General features: G+C 32.5%; 1 protein-coding gene across 2 annotated transcripts; it reads right to left on the bottom strand.

The window, feature by feature from the left end:
* Positions 1-1,806: 1,806 nt before the first annotated feature.
* LOC128177946 (uncharacterized) lies at positions 1,807-13,078 on the bottom strand. 2 transcript variants are annotated; one of them, XM_052844880.1, is made up of 6 exons: positions 12,855-13,078; positions 6,296-6,554; positions 4,956-5,133; positions 3,360-3,602; positions 3,091-3,197; positions 1,807-2,935 (listed from the first exon to the last, which is right to left on the bottom strand). In XM_052844880.1, the coding sequence occupies exons 1-6, from the start codon at positions 12,880-12,882 to the stop codon at positions 2,623-2,625; spliced, it is 1,128 nt and encodes a 375-aa protein (XP_052700840.1). In that variant the 5' UTR covers positions 12,883-13,078; the 3' UTR covers positions 1,807-2,622. The 2 variants fall into 2 exon arrangements, with proteins under 2 accessions (XP_052700840.1, XP_052700838.1); XM_052844878.1 differs by lacking the exon at positions 12,855-13,078 and having other exon boundaries at positions 6,296-7,525.
* Positions 13,079-17,645: the final 4,567 nt, after the last annotated feature.

The following is a 17,645-nucleotide window of genomic DNA, read 5'->3' as shown; positions in this document are numbered from 1 at the left end:
ATCGATGTTACGTATTATTTAAATCTATGTCAAATGAAGTGTATGAAGTTAACCTTGAGTTTTTTTCAGTATTTTTAAAATTTATTTATATACGTTATTCAAATATCAAATGCCAAATTACAGTGGCCTCAGTATTCGGGACGCTCATGTTTTCAGTTCAATCCTCCGGATAGATGAAGCGTTTCATGATCTTCATGAATCTAAAATGTGTATATCTTTGTCAGAAATAATCATATATATGTTTATTATCGGTTTTGGTTTTGTATTTTTGCCTTTCATGCCAAATAGCAAAAAATTAGAATAGTGCGTTTAAATTCATACAGAGTACACAGCTTAAAGGGGCATGGTCACGATTTTGGTCATTTTTTTTTGTTTCAAGTATATACAATTAATGCTTAAGGATAGATTTCCAATAATCAAATGAAATTTAAAAGTCTGTCGTTGAGTTAAAAAAAAGATACAGTGCTCAAAATTCTTTGTCATGTAAACAAGGCTCGTACTCTGTTTCTGTTTACATAGGTTCAATTTTCCTGTAAAAAATCTTTTTTTAAGGCCTTTCTTCTGATTCATTTTTAACATAAATTAACAGGTCCTTACATTCAACACATTTTAGGTCTAAAACTTGAATTTTCACTTCAACATATAAAGTTTGAACAAAAGCTTTTTTTTTATCCATGTAGCAAAGAATTGTTATCTCTGTAACTTGCTTACAAGTTTATCTTTTAAAAAAGATAGGTGAGCTAGCGCTGTAGCTATTTTTATATACACAAAGCAAGATTCGTGATTAACTGGGTTATTTTGCTGATCGTTTTAACGATTAAAAAGTAGACAGTATTTTTTGTGGAGCAGAAAAGCCCGAGTAGTGTCGATTGCTTGCTTAGGTAGGATGAAGGTGTAGTTTTATTTGTAATAACATACACGTATGAGTTGTTTTATACGTTAAAGTTAAGATTATCATTTATATAGTAATCATTCTTTGTCATCTCGCGCAACTTAATTGTAGCATGACTGGTGCAAATCTCTTATATGAAGGCGAAAAACACTCGTACAACTGAAGTAATGTTCATCGCAGTTCGTACACTTCTTTAGAATGTTAAAAGAACAAACCCAATAATATTCAAGTATATTTTGTTTAATTTGTTACAAAATTATTAACATATCGTTTAAATAACAAGATCGTAGGAAGAAATTTTATGTACGACTTGACAATAGGCATTTCCGGTATGAAAGTGAAAGTATGGTAATCATTTTCAAGAAACCAACTTTTTATGGTAGGCCTTATGGGTTTTCCAAAGTGAGAAATATTGGTTTTATCAGACCAAGCAGCCGTTCGAGCCGAATATTGGTGTTATATTTCCTAAGTAATTACTTAAGAGTAGAACAGGTCCTTCGACGAATATTGTCAACATGCAACATTCGTTAAATATTAATTCTGCTGGTTAAACGATTTAGATTGAAATACATGTGCGACATGCTAACTAGAGTCTACAGATGTTTCTCAAAGAGTAGATTACAGAACGCTTGCTTAAATTTTGTTAAACTTATCGTCATTGTTAATGTAAGTTAATGTAAGAAACTAAATAAACTCTTAACTTTTATAATGTCCGCTAGAAATAAGGTGAACTGTAAAACTTCGTTAACATGGTAAGAAGAGAATAGGTAAATACCCTCCTTGAATTGTTTTCAACCTACTGGCGTGTGACCAGTCCTGCTAGAACTGGTAACACACAAGTAGAGCTTGAAGCCTATGTAATATGCTATCAAGTTTCAAGTATTTGTTTTAAACATTTGAAAGAATAAAAAAAGAAGATTGAAATTGCAACATATATATTTAACTGCAACATTTTTTGCAATTGTTTTCATTCTCGACATAAGCAATGCAGAGGAGGATATACACAATAAAATTATAGTCTTAAAAACATGAATCATGTACATGTATTTGACCAATACACTGTACCTTTATAGTAGCTTACACATTTTACAGGATCAATGCTCCTTAGTCTGGAGTAGCTTGCTTAAATGTACAAGTCTCATCAAAAATAGCTGTCAATAATGGCACATGCGATACTGTCCAATAAAAGAAAGTCAAGTTAAATGGAATAACTAGGCAATATAACAATGATGACAACAATGAAAAAAAAAGAAAGCAAAGAAACCTATTTTGGTTTCAAATTGAAAAAAAAGAAATCCTTTTGATCTACAGCATGTACAATTAGTGGCAATTTTCAAATAGGTTACATATCAATACAATAATGTATTATGTATAAAACTTCCCTGCGAGATTGAAACTGTTCAAGCTTTTTCCACATAATTGAATTTATTTTAAATGGTGATGGTTTGAAAAGTTGACAGCCCAATGAAGAGAACATCAAGATATATGGAATAACTAGTCAATATGATCATGATGACAGCAATGAATTTAAAAAAAAGAAATCAAAGAAATGTTTTCTACTTTCAAATGGAAAAACAGAAATCCTTTTGATCTTCAGCATGTACAATTAGTGTCATTTTTAAAATAGGTTTTACATATCAATACAATAATGTACAGTGTACTACAAAACTTACATGTGGGATTGAAAGTTTTTAAATGCTTGACAGAAGAATGAATGGAAAGTTTACTGTCTAAACAGCTTGCAATGAGGAAATTTTGTCACCCTTTGGGGTGTATTTCACAGGAACTGGTAAGAGTTCTTTAAAGGTTTGGAGGAGTATTACGGCATCAGAAAAGTTTGCAGTTTTCCCCATTGATGTGAATAGTTGTTCAATGGCATCTGTAAAGGCTGTGAAAATCTGCATATTATTTCTGCTGTTCTTCATTAGAAGTTTAACAACAACAGCATGTCCGGCACTAGTGTCACTGTATTTGATATGCCAATTTGTGCAGGTCATCATTTCGTTGATCTTTTTCTTTGTACATTTTTCATTAATGCAGCATCTAGTTGGAAAGAAATTATTCAGCACATATATATGTATGTTTTGAGTGGTGAGTTGGAAATGAAAGAGAAATTGGCATACATTAAATTCTGTAATGTTAATTATTTTTTGCATGTACAAGTCTGCAATATTCTTATAAATTTTATTTTCATTTACCTGTAGGTGTAAATGTTCTGTATGCCGTATATCTGACCGACATGGTTGTTGTCTTCTTCTGGAATGTCTTCTTCGGAAGAAGAAATGTCTGAGTGAGGCTGGAGGAACTAAAATCAAGTTTAATTAGTATATTAAGTAGTTACAGCTGTATTCAGTGCGACTATATACTTTTTAGCAATGAAAAGTTTTGCTAATACTAAAGTTTAATAATTATGTTGTGCTTCTTTTGAAGGTTGCACTACTTGAGGATATTCTTGAAAATTCCTTACCAGTACAGCTGATTTGTTTGTTGAATTTGACAAAACTGGAACTTGGTCTTCTTTCTTGGAGTCAAATGTAGAAGTTTTATAAAAAATTTTGAGATGGATATAATTTCCCTTTTCTATGGGTGTGGTGGCTAAATCCCTCCAAAGTGCTACTTTAATAGAGCTGGATTTGTCTTTCAACTTCAACTGCTTGAAAGGAATTTCTTCATTGCTTGACCTCTTTCTCTTTGTTGTCAATTGTCCAACCTGTAATAATGGTTTATGAAATATATATCATTTTTAATAAAAGAGTTCTTAAACAGAATGCATATCACTTGCAGAAGATACAACACAATAATCTAAAAATGAAGGTCAATGATGGATAAAGAGAAAATTGAGGAATGTGCAGAAACATGCTGAATTTTAATTTTTTAAATGTTGGGAAACCAGCGTTTCACATTCATTTTTTTCTGTGTTTGTGTCTGTCATTCATATGAACTGTTTCTAGGGTACTTCAGATTGTGTCAAGTGATCATCAATGGGTCCATCATTCTAGTAAAAACTGTTTATATGTGTTATTAAAGCTGACATGAATCATTTGGTCGCCAAATTAGTTTTGATCACTTCTCAACTGCCACTGGGGTATATATATACTGGCTGAGAAATTTAGTGTTGGTTGTTTTTTTTTTATCAAGACAATCGGGTTGCACAGACTTCTAAATGATAGAACTACACATTGTATTTATATGTTTGTAAAAAAGATTAAAGGAAACTACAATCAATAAAACTTAAAAAATTGGTTAATTCTTTTAAATATTTTTCAATGCATCCGCATTATCTTGCTCAGATAGTACTACCTTACTTCGTGTGCACATCGAACAGCTGTGTTGTTCATACAAAGTACATGATGTCTGCATTTTATTGTAGACCCTGGCAACACTACATTCAACACAGTAGATAAGTGATAGTATATCCATAAAAGTAACAACCTAACATTGTTTTCATAAGTTTCCACAAAACAGTTTGTTTCCTAAAGTCAATACCATTACTGCATGGTGGTTTGGGCACCTGCTATGTTATAACAGGTGGACCCAGAAAAATGTTCTACAATGATCAAGGAATTTTGAAAGTGTGCCTAGATTTTAGTCTGTTAAGTTTGTCTTTCATTGGATATTCCTTTCTGGTGAAGTGGTTGCCATATTTTTGTTCAAAATGGGTTTCTACAATTTTTTTGTCAAATATAACATGTTCAGGTTAATGAAATACTTGACTGCAGTGAAGCATGAATATTGCTCATAGCCTTATATAGGGTATGTGTAGCTATGAGCCTAAGAATTGACAACTAATATGGTGGTAGTCAGAGATGAAAAGGAAATAATGTGTACTTATGAATTTATGTTGGCTTTAACAGAATAGGTTTTTATTTTGCTTTTTTGTCCAGTGAACTTATTAGATTCAAAGAATTGACTATTGCTCACTATCCTGAGTAAATGTTGGTAACAATGAAGTATGAAATAGTTATCACTTTATAAGAAATAAGCAGACATAGCATAAATTAGCCACATTTGAGGAAGCATTAATGCTCCAAATAGTGGTTTGGACCAATGCTTGTAAACTTACACTGACTACTTTTCCTTTCACACTAAATTCTTGTTTGACTGGTGATGTTGCTGCTATAAGAATACTGACATCCTTGGATTCTGAAGCTTCTTGAACTGCACTAAGTATTGTAGCTGGAACAGTGACAGTGTCTTTGGCTGTTGCGAAAACTGTAGACCCATGCGTAATGATTAAAACCCTGAGGAAAAAACAAACAAGATATCTGTAAGGCAATGGTCACTTGTGATACCCCTGTTCTAATGTGAATATACAGAATGAGCACCCCCGTTCTAATGTGAATATACAGAATGAGCAAAGTCGACTTTTAACAATATCATTGAATTTGTTAAAAAGTGAATCCCAGCATGTGGCACAAAAATTTAGACTTAAGACCACATAAAATTAATATTTAGATTCTTATCCTGATTTGCAAAAAATATGGGGCTGGTGGGCAGATTGTTATTTATCATTTTTATTTTTTTAAAACACTTTTTATCATTTATGTTCTAGAAATAACAACTGCTCTATTCTTTCAAATTGTTGATGCTTATTAGTCTCCTACCGGTTTTCACCAGAGGGGACTATAGCTTTCCCCTGTGTCCCTAAGTCTGTCTGTCCCACGTCATTTTTCCACACTTTTTTTCTTTATGTGTTTGAGGAATAATATGAAATTTGCTGCACAGCTTCAAAATGTCAAACTACAGGTCAATTTTACACTTTTGTAACGTCTGGTTGACATATTTTCAAGAAAATTAATTTTTTATATTCAAATTTTTTAAAGTTCGGGTTCGATATTCTGCATAACAGTGCATTATTGTTTTCACAATTTCCACAAACCAGTAGGGGACATGTATTGCTTATAGATGCAATACTCTCCAGAATGCTTGTTAATACGAGTACACAACCCAATAGTAATATTTAAATTCCATTTTTTTTTTACTTTTCTGTGAAAGCATGAAGACAATGAAAAGTATCCTTATGATAACAAACTTGACTGGAATCAAACGGTGATCCACATGTTTAGGCAGCCATTAAAATGTTTTTAATTTTTTGTATACTGAGCCCACAAAAATATACACAAAGACTTCAATAAACAAGAAGTTGACGTCCGATTGGTAGGTATATATGAATTACGTCATATGACATCCAACCAAAGAGTGCTTTTAAATTGTAAGCATGTGCAATGAATAGTTCCTTATAGAAAAATGAGATAGAAATTTGTTACAAACTCACAAGTGTAAAACAGTATACATCCTCTCCTTCATAGCAGGGGTATAAAAAGTATTAAAGATACATGTACTACATGCACAAAAATGTAATAAATAAATTAATGAAGTTTATATGTTTTACGAAATGCTTACCCATCTGTTTTTTTAATAATATCATGTAATACAATGCATTCATCCTTTTGGAATAAAGGGAACATCTTTGGGTCATAAGCTAAACATTTAGCTGATGCTGTTTCGTCTGCAATGAGTGCTTTCAACATAGTTCCCTCCTCACTTTTTTTGTTTTTGTATTTGATTGGGCTTTCGACTTTCAATATTTTGGCTGTGATGAAGTTCCGCATGTGAAATTCACCTTCCATAGCATTTAGGGAGGATAAAGTGTTGACATTTCCTGAAAAAAAAAGTATGAAATGATATAACATACAAAAAAATCAAGGATTATTCTTAATAAGAATCATCACAAGAAACATTTAATTTCTTTCCTGTTTGGATAATTTTTTAATTACCTGATTATCAGCACTTACCTGGTAATAATATCTTAATTTGTAAATTATTTTGAAAAAAGAAATTCATTAAAGGAAAAATACATTTTGACACAAAATAAATGGGTAATTGTATTTGGCACGTTGACACACTTGCACAACAGATTTTGTTTGTGAATTACATGATTATACATGCAATTTTATTATCATTTGGCACTATGTTGAACTCTGCCAGAATGAGTAGTGAACAATGATATTTTACGTTGTTGATGCACAAAGTAATAAATTATCCTGATATCAATGAGTTGGAATTAAATGTTTTTCAATAGAAAACTATTAGAAGCATTGAAAGTATGAGAATGTAGAGATGATAAATGAATGAGAAAAAAATCTTATCTTTTGATACTATGAATTTTGCTTGTTTGATGTGTATGATACAGTTTTACGTTTTAGTCATTGAACTTCATGTAATTTTCATATAATGCTAAATACCACTAGAAATAATCTGTGATATATGTAAGTTCTACTGCCTACTATTTAAGCTTTTGTTTCAATTGAATCAAAACTGCATGTTTGACTAGATATTTACTATTGGGATCAATATTACTTGACAGAAAAGAGATAATGCTTTAAAAATAGAAAAAATCGAAGTCATTTGAGTGTTTTACTATGGGAAGATTATACTTGGAATAAAAGAGTTGAGATGGACACGTGGGAGTGCCAACACACTGAATACAATTAGCCAAAGGAAATGTAATTTAGGTTTAATCTGTGTTATCTGATAGAGATCTGTATAATCTTAAATACTCCTGTACAACAGTTGCATTGGCAGTAATTTTACTGACATCAAAAGATGAGAGGTATAAAGACTCTAATGTTCTTACACGGCTGAGGGCGACATAAGCTTGGCCATGTTCAAATATAAAGTTGTCTATGCATATAACGGCACTATCTAATGATAGGCCTTGAATCTTATGAACAGTAGCTGCCCAACATGGTAACAGAGGAAACATTTCTCTGATTATATATCTATTTCTAAAGATAAATTCTTGTCTTACTCTGTTAACACAGTAAGTACCATTATTTGAACAGAGCGCTTGAGGCATATCTACAGAATGGTCAAAAGCAACATCAATGGTGTTTACATTATTGTCATTGGAATGAACACGAACAACAGTACCTCTTGCACCATTAACTAGACCATATTGTACATTTAAATTTCTTAACAACATTACTCTTGTACCTCTTGAGACATTAAGTTGAATAGGAAGTCCACCAGCATTGCGATCATCCTGAGGTATCAAAGAATTATCTAGTACTGGGTTATGTGGAGTTGCATCATTATCAGAGAAGTAATGGTAAGCTTTAGCAAGGAATTGTTCATCTGGCAGCAATTGCTGCATTTTGTAATTATGCAACTGTACTTGCTGACACAAAGGAAATATGTGTAAAAGGTCCAAATGTGTATTTTCAGAAATTAAACGACTTTTTAGTAATTTGATGTCATCTGGATTCAAAGAGGCTATACGAACTCTGTTTAATAATTGTGCAAACGAATGATCTGATGATTGACGCATGTTTTCATTGAGAAAGAAGGGTGTAAATAAAGGCCACAATGTGGTGTGAGTGAAAGCAAATTTTGCACGAATTGGTCGCAACTGGAAAAAATCTCCAACAATAATAACATTTAGTCCTCCAAATGGAAGTTCATTACTTTTGATAGCTTGCAATCTTAAATGAATTTGCTCCAACATCCTAGAACTAACCATACTAATTTCGTCTATAATTAAAGTGTTGACAGAAGTAAAGAGACTTCTTAAAGATGAAAGAGATGCAGATGATAATGGATAGTCATCAGTGTGTTGATAATGCTGCACTGGCAATCTAAAAGCAGAATGTATGGTTTTACCATGAATATTGAATGCAGCAACTCCTGTTGGTGCAACAGTACAAACTGGACAATGGCCACTTAATGTTGATTGACACAGAGTTATGTACTTAGTCAACAGGTTTATTAAAAAGCTTTTCCCAACACCAGCCCCACCAGTTATAAATATATGGAATACAGACTTTTGATGAAATTTTTGAATTACATATCTAAAAACTTTTGTTTGGTCTTTAGTTATTTGTTGTAAAGTAAGGCGAAATGTTTGGTCAGAAACTGAGGTTACCATTTCATGCCATTGACGCTCTGCTGAGAAAAGTTCTATGGTTCTTGGAAAGTTATCACTTACCAAGTTATTTAGAACACTATTTTGGCTATCAGAGTCATTAAATGCTGATTCATCTATTACTTGTGGGTGAATGTTTTCAGGTTCACTTTGTTCAAAAAGAGAATTTTCTATGTTAGACAACTGAACAGCTTGAATAATATTTTCTAATTCATTCAATTGCATCCCAACACACAAGGCTTGTCTGTCAAAATTCATATATTTATTTAGAAAAGCTTCCTTACTGTTTGTAAAAGGGTATATTAAATTTTCATCATTTCTATGAGGCAAGTACAGTTGTAAAAGTGCATAATAATAATCGTCTGTTCCATAGGGAGGTTTTGTAACCCTAACTGTTGCAAATTTGGCACGTTCAGTAATGAAAATGTTTTCAGGTAAAGATAATCTAAGAACCTGCTTTGTTTTGGGGATTTGCCTTGAAACTTTGTATAAGCGAATGAACCTGAAAATAGACAGATTTTCAAGAGATTCTGGGCGAGCATAATAATAATCAAAAATATTATAGTCAAATACATCAGTTGTGTTGTCTGATAAAAATTGCAACTGCTGTTTGGACTTCAAACGCTTGAATCTTTTTTCTGGTTTGCATGCAATAACACGCACAATCTCTCTGGAGTACCAAACAAGTTGTAAATTTCCAATACGGTATGCTGCCTCTTGGGCACTGAGAGTTCTATGTTTTAATATGCAAAATCCTATTTTAGAGAGACGACTTCGCATAGATGGTTCAGCATTAGCAGTATTCATGTTAGAGAGGGTTTGTGCTAAAGCATTTTTTAAAATATTGGGCTCGGCTTTGCAAACATAACTGCATATATAGTATGCAATGCCTAATGGGCCATCAACCATTTGAATATCCATATTTGCTTGCCAATGTAATAGAATACAAGGATTATATGCATTTACCATGCAATCTTGCTCAGTACGTCTAGTTTCATAAAATCGTCTAGAACCAGAAACATTTAGTGCAGGAATAATTCTAGTATTCTCGCAAGTGGTATATGGAAATGAAAATCTACATTTGTTTCTTCTTTTGCATGTGTTGCAATGCTTGTGTATTTGTAATGATTTAACTAGAGGATACAAGGATGTATTATTTTTAGGTATTGTGGTATGTATGGTTCTGTTTATATAAGCAATTAATTCTGAAGGAGAAGAAGTTTGCAAGGAAGGAGCATTTTTCACCCAAAAGAATATGTGCAAGTGTGGACTTCCTCGTGACTGAAATTCAACACGTGCAAAATAATCAACAATTTCTCCTAATGGTTGTTCACCTGAAAGCAACACGTGATTCAATAATGCCTTCCACCTTCTTTCAAAATGAATAGCTGTAATCAGGGGGTTTTGTTGAACAGCTTTTGGTAAATTTTCTAGAGGAACTTTCAAGGTTTTTGCGAGCTCTTTCCAATGGTAATCATTAGCAGAGAGAGTCATGAAAAGTGTTGGACAACCCAAATTTTTTAGCATAGCAATTAAATTGAACAATACATCTTTCCAGTATGCTGCAGTTCCACGCAGTGTTTTCATAAACATGTAAGAATTCTGAAGTATATCTGGATTTGTAGAAATGTGATGAATATCATGAAGATGAATAGGTCTTTCAGTTTTTCGAATTCTCATGTACACAGATATAAGTTCAAATAATCTGTTTCTTTCAAAAGAACCAACTGAAGAAAGAAGATAAGAAATATCAGAACGCCATCGTTTATCAATATTATATAATCTGGCTTTGTAGTACTGAAGAAGTGTTAATTTTTTGTGGCGGGGGTATGTAAAGCCAGATTTTCCATATGGAAACAAAGTAGGAAAAGCTAATTCTTCACCATTGGCAATCTTTGTTAAATTTGTAAAGTTTTGTGCTAGAGGTAACATATATGGTTGTTGGGATAAAAAATTACTTATACTTATATCTGGCATTGTAGTATTTAAATTAACTGTTCCAAAGTCCTGAAACTGAAACTGGTCCATATTTATAGAATTATAACAAGAGTTTTGTGATGAATCATACCAATCTAAAGAAATATCAGAATATAAAGGATTATTAGCACACAACCACCTCAAAGCTTTGAAAACTTTTGTTGGATTAATTACAGATGGTTTGCTCAAAGATGATGGAACAATAATAGCTACATTAGAAGATGCACAGTATCGTGGTAAATTATGAGCCACCTCAAAAACTGGCAATGGTAAATGTACTACAAGGCCCTTCATTCCTAACTGGCCCACAGGGAAAGCTGGCAAAATTAACAAAGTGAAGAAAGTATTAATTTTTGAAATGCATCGTTTTTCTGCCAAACTGAGGTCCTGCAATACTTGTGGGATATCTCCAGCATTCAGATTATTTAAAGTAAAATCCAATGGTGGAAAGGCATTTTTTCTCAGTGAAGATTTGCACCAGCTACACAATGTGTCCCCTTGACTCACATTATAGTTTGGATATTGATCTGAACTTTTATACACTTGATTTTTAAACAAGAACCTATTACATACTTTACAGGAAAATTCTGGTTCCATGTTAATGTAGTCTCTATATGCTTTTGACAATATACTTGTTGAAACTTCATGACTGTTACACATGTATTCAATCTGTGTTTGAATGTTTACTGTAGGTGATATAGTCTCACACATATCTAAAAGAGGTTGGTGAGGCAATTGAACAATAGGACATATGTTTGATGTATTAAACTCAAAGTAATTAAAAGACAACGAGTTGTTGTAACAGTGATCATGAATTATAGGAGACGTTGAAATATGTTTTTTTTTTTTTTGCAGGCATTTGTGATGAGTAAGTGTGGTTAAGGTTACAATGCTTGTTTGAATATCTCTGAAAATCATATTGATTACATGAATGGTCTTCAAAAGTAGAGTTGAAGTTGGATGCATTCACACATGGCTGTGTGTTGGAATCGTGCATCTTTTGTGTTGAGGTTGAGTAAGTGTGATTCAGGTTGTAGAATGTGTCAGAAGTTTGCTGAAAATTTGAATTGTTACAAAAATGATCTTCAATATTTAAGTTAGAAGTATTCATAGATGTTGGTGTGTTAGAATCCCCATTACTCGGCAATGGGCAAGGCACATCTTGTAAACAGTCTGTCAAATCTGATAATTGTGATGAATCAGCTATAACTGTTTGTGTAAAACTGAATGCTGTTACTTCAAACACTTGATTTAAATGTCTTTCTTGTAAATGTTGCAAGATTTGCAGAACAGTAGAGAATTCCAAGAGAATTGCATAGCCATTAGCATCTGTTTGTCCACTTTCATTACAAGCATGTGAATCAAATAAATAATAAGAATTTGACACTTCATCATAAAATAAAGCAGTTGTATAATCAGCAAATGTTGCTAACAGATAATTAGATCCAGAAAATCCCATTAACAAAGCCGTTTGCAAATTATGACTACCTGCATATGGATTACTCTGTCTACCCACAACACCATAAAAGTTTTGATGTGGTGCAATTATATAGTCTATATTAGAATTCAGAAAATTTGATATAGATTGTGGAAGTTCGTTATGCTGCAAGTTTCTTGGATGTGCTAGACATAGGCGATTACGAATAGTGTTTACATATTCATCGTTCCCTCTATATATTATATTATCAATATCATCAGTAGTCCAAAGACTACCCAATTTGATCGTCGCCAAACAAAGGGCCAGAAAAGCAATGGCAGTACACTGTCTACCGGCAAATTCCCCGGAGAAATAGGGATATCCTTGATGAATTCTACCCCTCAAAATTCGACCCATATTGATATTTATATCAATTTTCTTTGCAGATAAAATAGTTATGAACCTATGTATAAAGAAAAAAATATTACATGTTTATATCAATTATCTTTGCAGATATAACGTTAGACCTATAATATATATATATATATATATATATATATATATATATATATATATATATATATATATATATATATATATATATATATATGACTGAGTATCATCAAGAGAAAAATATTACATACCAGAGTCTGTTTGGTCCGTCTCCGCCATATTGTTAGCTATCGCTTGTGTTTCGGCGTAAATTTTTCGCGCGTAAATGTCGTCTCCCTGCTCGGATTTTTTCGTATGGTAATTGACCAATGAGAAATTATCTTTTTTGGCTTCGACGTAAAATTTTCCCGCTTAAATGTCGTTTCTTTGTTTATAACAATCGGGCTTTTCCGTCAACAAAGGAAAAAAATAAAAAAAAAATAAGAAATTATATCAGTGTGGTACTGCATTGTATCAATCGCTTTATTCTTGACTTTCCAACATGCTAAACTTTTTTTTTCTAAACTTTTCGTAGGAAGTTGGTGTATAGCTATGTTTCACCGGGTTTTCCAAAAACATTTCGGAGGAAGTTTTATATATATATATATGTTTTACCGGGTGATGTCTACAATCCTTGTATCCATGACCAGGATTCTTGTACTTTTATGTGTAGGTTAGACAATGAATTAAATTCGGATGATATCTTCTTCTTTTTTAATGAAAAACGAAATTGTCATCGTACAGTCTATCTATAGTAGTTTTCCCAGAATGCCCCACCGTAAACTCGAGCATGCGTATTTCAGAGGTATAGACTAACGTAGTTGCTAGCGCTCGAGAGCGCTAGCAATAACTCAACAAATGACACTCAAACTCTTGTTGCCTATTAAAAATGCCTTACTAAAGCATTGTAACCATTTGAATCGGAAAAATATTGATCAAAATCGTGACATAGCCCCTTTAATAAAAAAGTTATTTTGTAAAATAAAATAAATTTATTATATAAATCGGACTTTTATAATAACAACAACCTAATGTAGATTATTTTATTATGTCTAAGTGAGATATGAGCATATTTACATTAATTTTATAATAGGCTATCTAGCTATTGCTTGCCAAGTTAATTGCCACAATTATTGATGATTTCTAAAAATGTTTTTTTATTACTCAAAAAAGTTAATTTCTTAGATGAAGTTAATTTTTATTGCTTAAAGATATCACAAGATCCGTCAATACACTTCCGATGGGTCGACATGCTTTCATTTTGTTTTCTTCCTTTATTTTCGGTTTTCACGTGCACTTAACCTAACAAGGCATTCCTGAGACACGTCGCTTTACTTAGATATTATCTTACTAAATAACTAGTAATTAAAATGAATAAACCACAAATCTATATGATACTTTCCAGTGTTCACACATTTAATAAGCTTAGTAATGTTTAAATAAAGCAACATTATGGCACTTGACATGCTTCGAAGCTTTCATAGAATAATACAAGCCGGTAGGGGACGTGTATTGCTGTTCCGACGCTTATCCTGTTAATTCCCTTTGTACCTTTGTACATGTAATAGGTTCGCCTATCTCGATCATATCGTAGTAAGAAATGCAGGTCTCAGTCCATTACAATAAGAGAAGATGTTAAATTCATATTTTAGGGGATCAAGTGCTTGGCATTTGTAAGCTTTTGGTTGGCTGTTCTGAGTATATGAATATGTTTTCATTTTATTAAATTTTCTTAACATTTCATAAAGTCAAGCAGAAATTCTATTTTGATTTCTGCTGAGGAATATATTTTATCAATGACCATTTGTTCAAAACATTCATGACCAAAGCAAGATCCTCACAGTACTGACATTTCTCTGCATTACCATGGTCACAATTCAATGTTACCATTTTACAGGATCACTCGAGGCGAGATTTTGCTTGCCAGCTCTAAACCTTATTACGATCTTCTTCAATAAAAGATGGTGACTTTGATGTAAAACAAATGGGTTAATATATTACACTTTATCAAAACTTCAACCGACAAACTACAGGCGCTTGATTCTGTAATGAATGTTTAATCTAATTTTAAATTATATGGATTACCCAGCTTCTGTATATTGCGATCAGTTTCGATTTCTGACGAAGCGCAATGGGAGATCGATTACAAATGTACAAACATTCTAGATCTCTGTTACGATTATTTATTTACAAAATAATATAAGGCATCCTTTCGATAATTCCAGTTGTAACTTTTTCGTAATTTAAAATGACGTAAAGATGGTAAAGGAAGTTTGTTTTTTTTAAACCACATTTTTTTTAACCCACATTTTTTTTAACATCAAACACAACTGCAAGTCATATTAAACAGCTAAATTGAATTAATAAAATTTAGAGCAAACAAGCATTGCTGAGACTCACCTAGATATAGAGGGATTTTTTACTGCCTTAAGTTGTCCAAAAGTACTTTCTTAATATTGATCCTCAGCCTAGCCATGCATATCAACAATAATTAGTAATATACCTTTATACCATTGCATAAGCGAATTTAAAAAAAAAACCCAGCGCATATCCCTAGATGACACATGTTCGTTTAAGATTCTACGTTTCATTTTATATTTGTAAATTTTGCATGCAATGAATGCCAAAGTGTTATTTATTAAGATAAACGTATATTTGTTGCTCGTGAAAATATAGCCAGTGACATTCAATTTCCATATAACATCAATATTTAGTATCGGAGAAATTTTCCGCCAAAGTGGCATTATCAAGTCACATTCGTAGATTAAATGTTTTATATTTTCAGAATTATTAAAGTTATTACAGTTCCCATTAATGTTTTTATCCCATTTACTAAACGATAGATTCGTGGTCAACAAGTTGTGAAGTAATTTATAATTAAACTCCAATACAGATTTATCAAATAATGACCGAATCTTGTTCTTGTAGATTACATTGAAGTAGTACTTGTCTATTTGGAATTCCTTACACCATATATTTTCCATAGTAGGTTTTTGTGATTTCTTGTTAATTAGAATACTGTAGAAAAATTTAGGCTTTTTATTTGAAGTATCTTCTAGCTTTCCTTCAAAATAGAAATATAACTTAGTGAGCGAATTCGTGATCTTTATGGTTTGTAGATTTATTCTTGAAAGGTGCACCTTTATTGCATTTTGAACTATGAAGTACTCACATAAAAATTGTTTGTTGATGCCAAGCATTTTTTTAATGCCGTTTATTGTTTTGAAGCCATTCTCATTAAAAAGGTCTTTTACTAATAATAAACCAGCTTTAGTCCAACTTGAAAAAAAATAGAGATTTACCCTTAAAACATATTTTTTATTGAACCAGATATTTTGATTGGTTAATGAAATATCTTTGTATTCGTTAAAGGCCACAAGGACCTTTTTGTAGAACACGGGGGGGGGGGGGGGGGAGATTTTGTACTTTATTTTTATTCAAAACTTTCTCTGTTTTCATTAATATTTGTTGATATCATTTATTTAGTAGATTGAGTTTCAGAGATGTAAGCATGTAATTTTGAAAAAAAACATCATGAACTCATTTTTCCCCATTATAAAATTTACTTTTGGGCACCATCCGGCGATGAAAGCCATGATGTTCTTAATAGACTTATCCACATAAATTTTACATTTAAACTTTTTAATAGTGATGTGTTAACATTCATTCCTAAAAAAATTGTTGTCTTATTGACAAGGTTCTTGTCACAAAAAGATGCCTCACAAAAGAAATATTCTATTCGGAGTGTAGGGATTAACATGGAATGTCTAAATCTAGCGTTTGCATTGCTATGGACAGAGTTCTGACCTCCCTTTTGCCACCGGATGCAAAACATATCTTTTCCCACATCTGATGAAGAAAACCAAAGAACAAATCAGAGTTTTTTCAAAGGCCCGATTTCCCAATGGGCTGGATGCAGTGGATGGAACTTTAATCAAAATCCAGGCTCCCTCCGAAAACGAATTAAGCTACGTCTGTAGGAAAGGTTTTCACGCTCTGAATGTTCATACCGTTTCTGATGCTTCCCTTAGGTATTATTTCAAAGAGCAATGACCCATATTAATTTCCATAGTTAACATTATTTATTTTATTGTACTTTAAAGACTGATACTATTAGTATAAGATAAAAAGATGTTAAAAATCATGATTTCAAAAACTGTATCAGTTCATTAAAGAAAGATTCGATAATAAATAGATTTCATTGTTGAACCAATGGGCTTTTGCCCCATCTCATTTAACCATCTTCTTTAAGATTCATAGATTTGGTGTGCAAATGGTTGGTGCTGTTCACGACAGCTTTGTGTTTGAAAATTCAAACCTGAACTTCATCGTGGGTCAATGGTGCAATGGATGGCTTCTAGGAGATTCAGGTACAATGAAGTAAATGAAATATAACAAGTATATTAAGTATTCTTCACATAGATGAATAGAGCTATCCACTACATACATTTGATTATAGGCTATCCTTTGAAGTTATACTTGATGACACCACTTAACATTCCAACTAATCAAAAGGAAGTGAATTATAACAGCGCCCACTGCAGAACTCGTGTTGTGGTGGGGAGAGCATTTGGTGTGCTCAAGTCAAGATTTCAGTAAGATGACATGAAATGAAAGTGTTCCTGAAACTCATCTTAATGAAAAATTTTATTACTCATCTTCTTAATACATGTACTCTAAAGAAATAAAGCTAATAATAAATCCCCGATTTCTTTGAGATGCTTACATCCAACTGGGGTGTATTACCCTTTGCCACTCAAAAGTGCATGAAAACTGTGGTAGCATGCTTCAAGCTACACAAGTGTATCAAGGACAGGCTGCCAATGCCAGAGGTGACTTTGATATCCAGCCCCAGGTTGGGTGAAGAGGATATCAACTATCTCCAAGCAAACGGTGCAGGTGGAGCTCAACAGATCAGAGAGAGAGAGTCTGGTTCAATGCTTTTAAAATAATAAGTTCAATAAAATTGCAAGTGAAAAGAACAAGAGATCTAGATATTAAGG

Source organism: Crassostrea angulata, chromosome 3, assembly GCF_025612915.1.
Source record: "Crassostrea angulata isolate pt1a10 chromosome 3, ASM2561291v2, whole genome shotgun sequence".
Lineage (NCBI taxonomy): Eukaryota > Metazoa > Mollusca > Bivalvia > Ostreida > Ostreidae > Magallana > Magallana angulata.
Note: the sequence above shows the minus strand (reverse complement) of the source record. Positions and strands in the feature narration are given on the sequence as shown.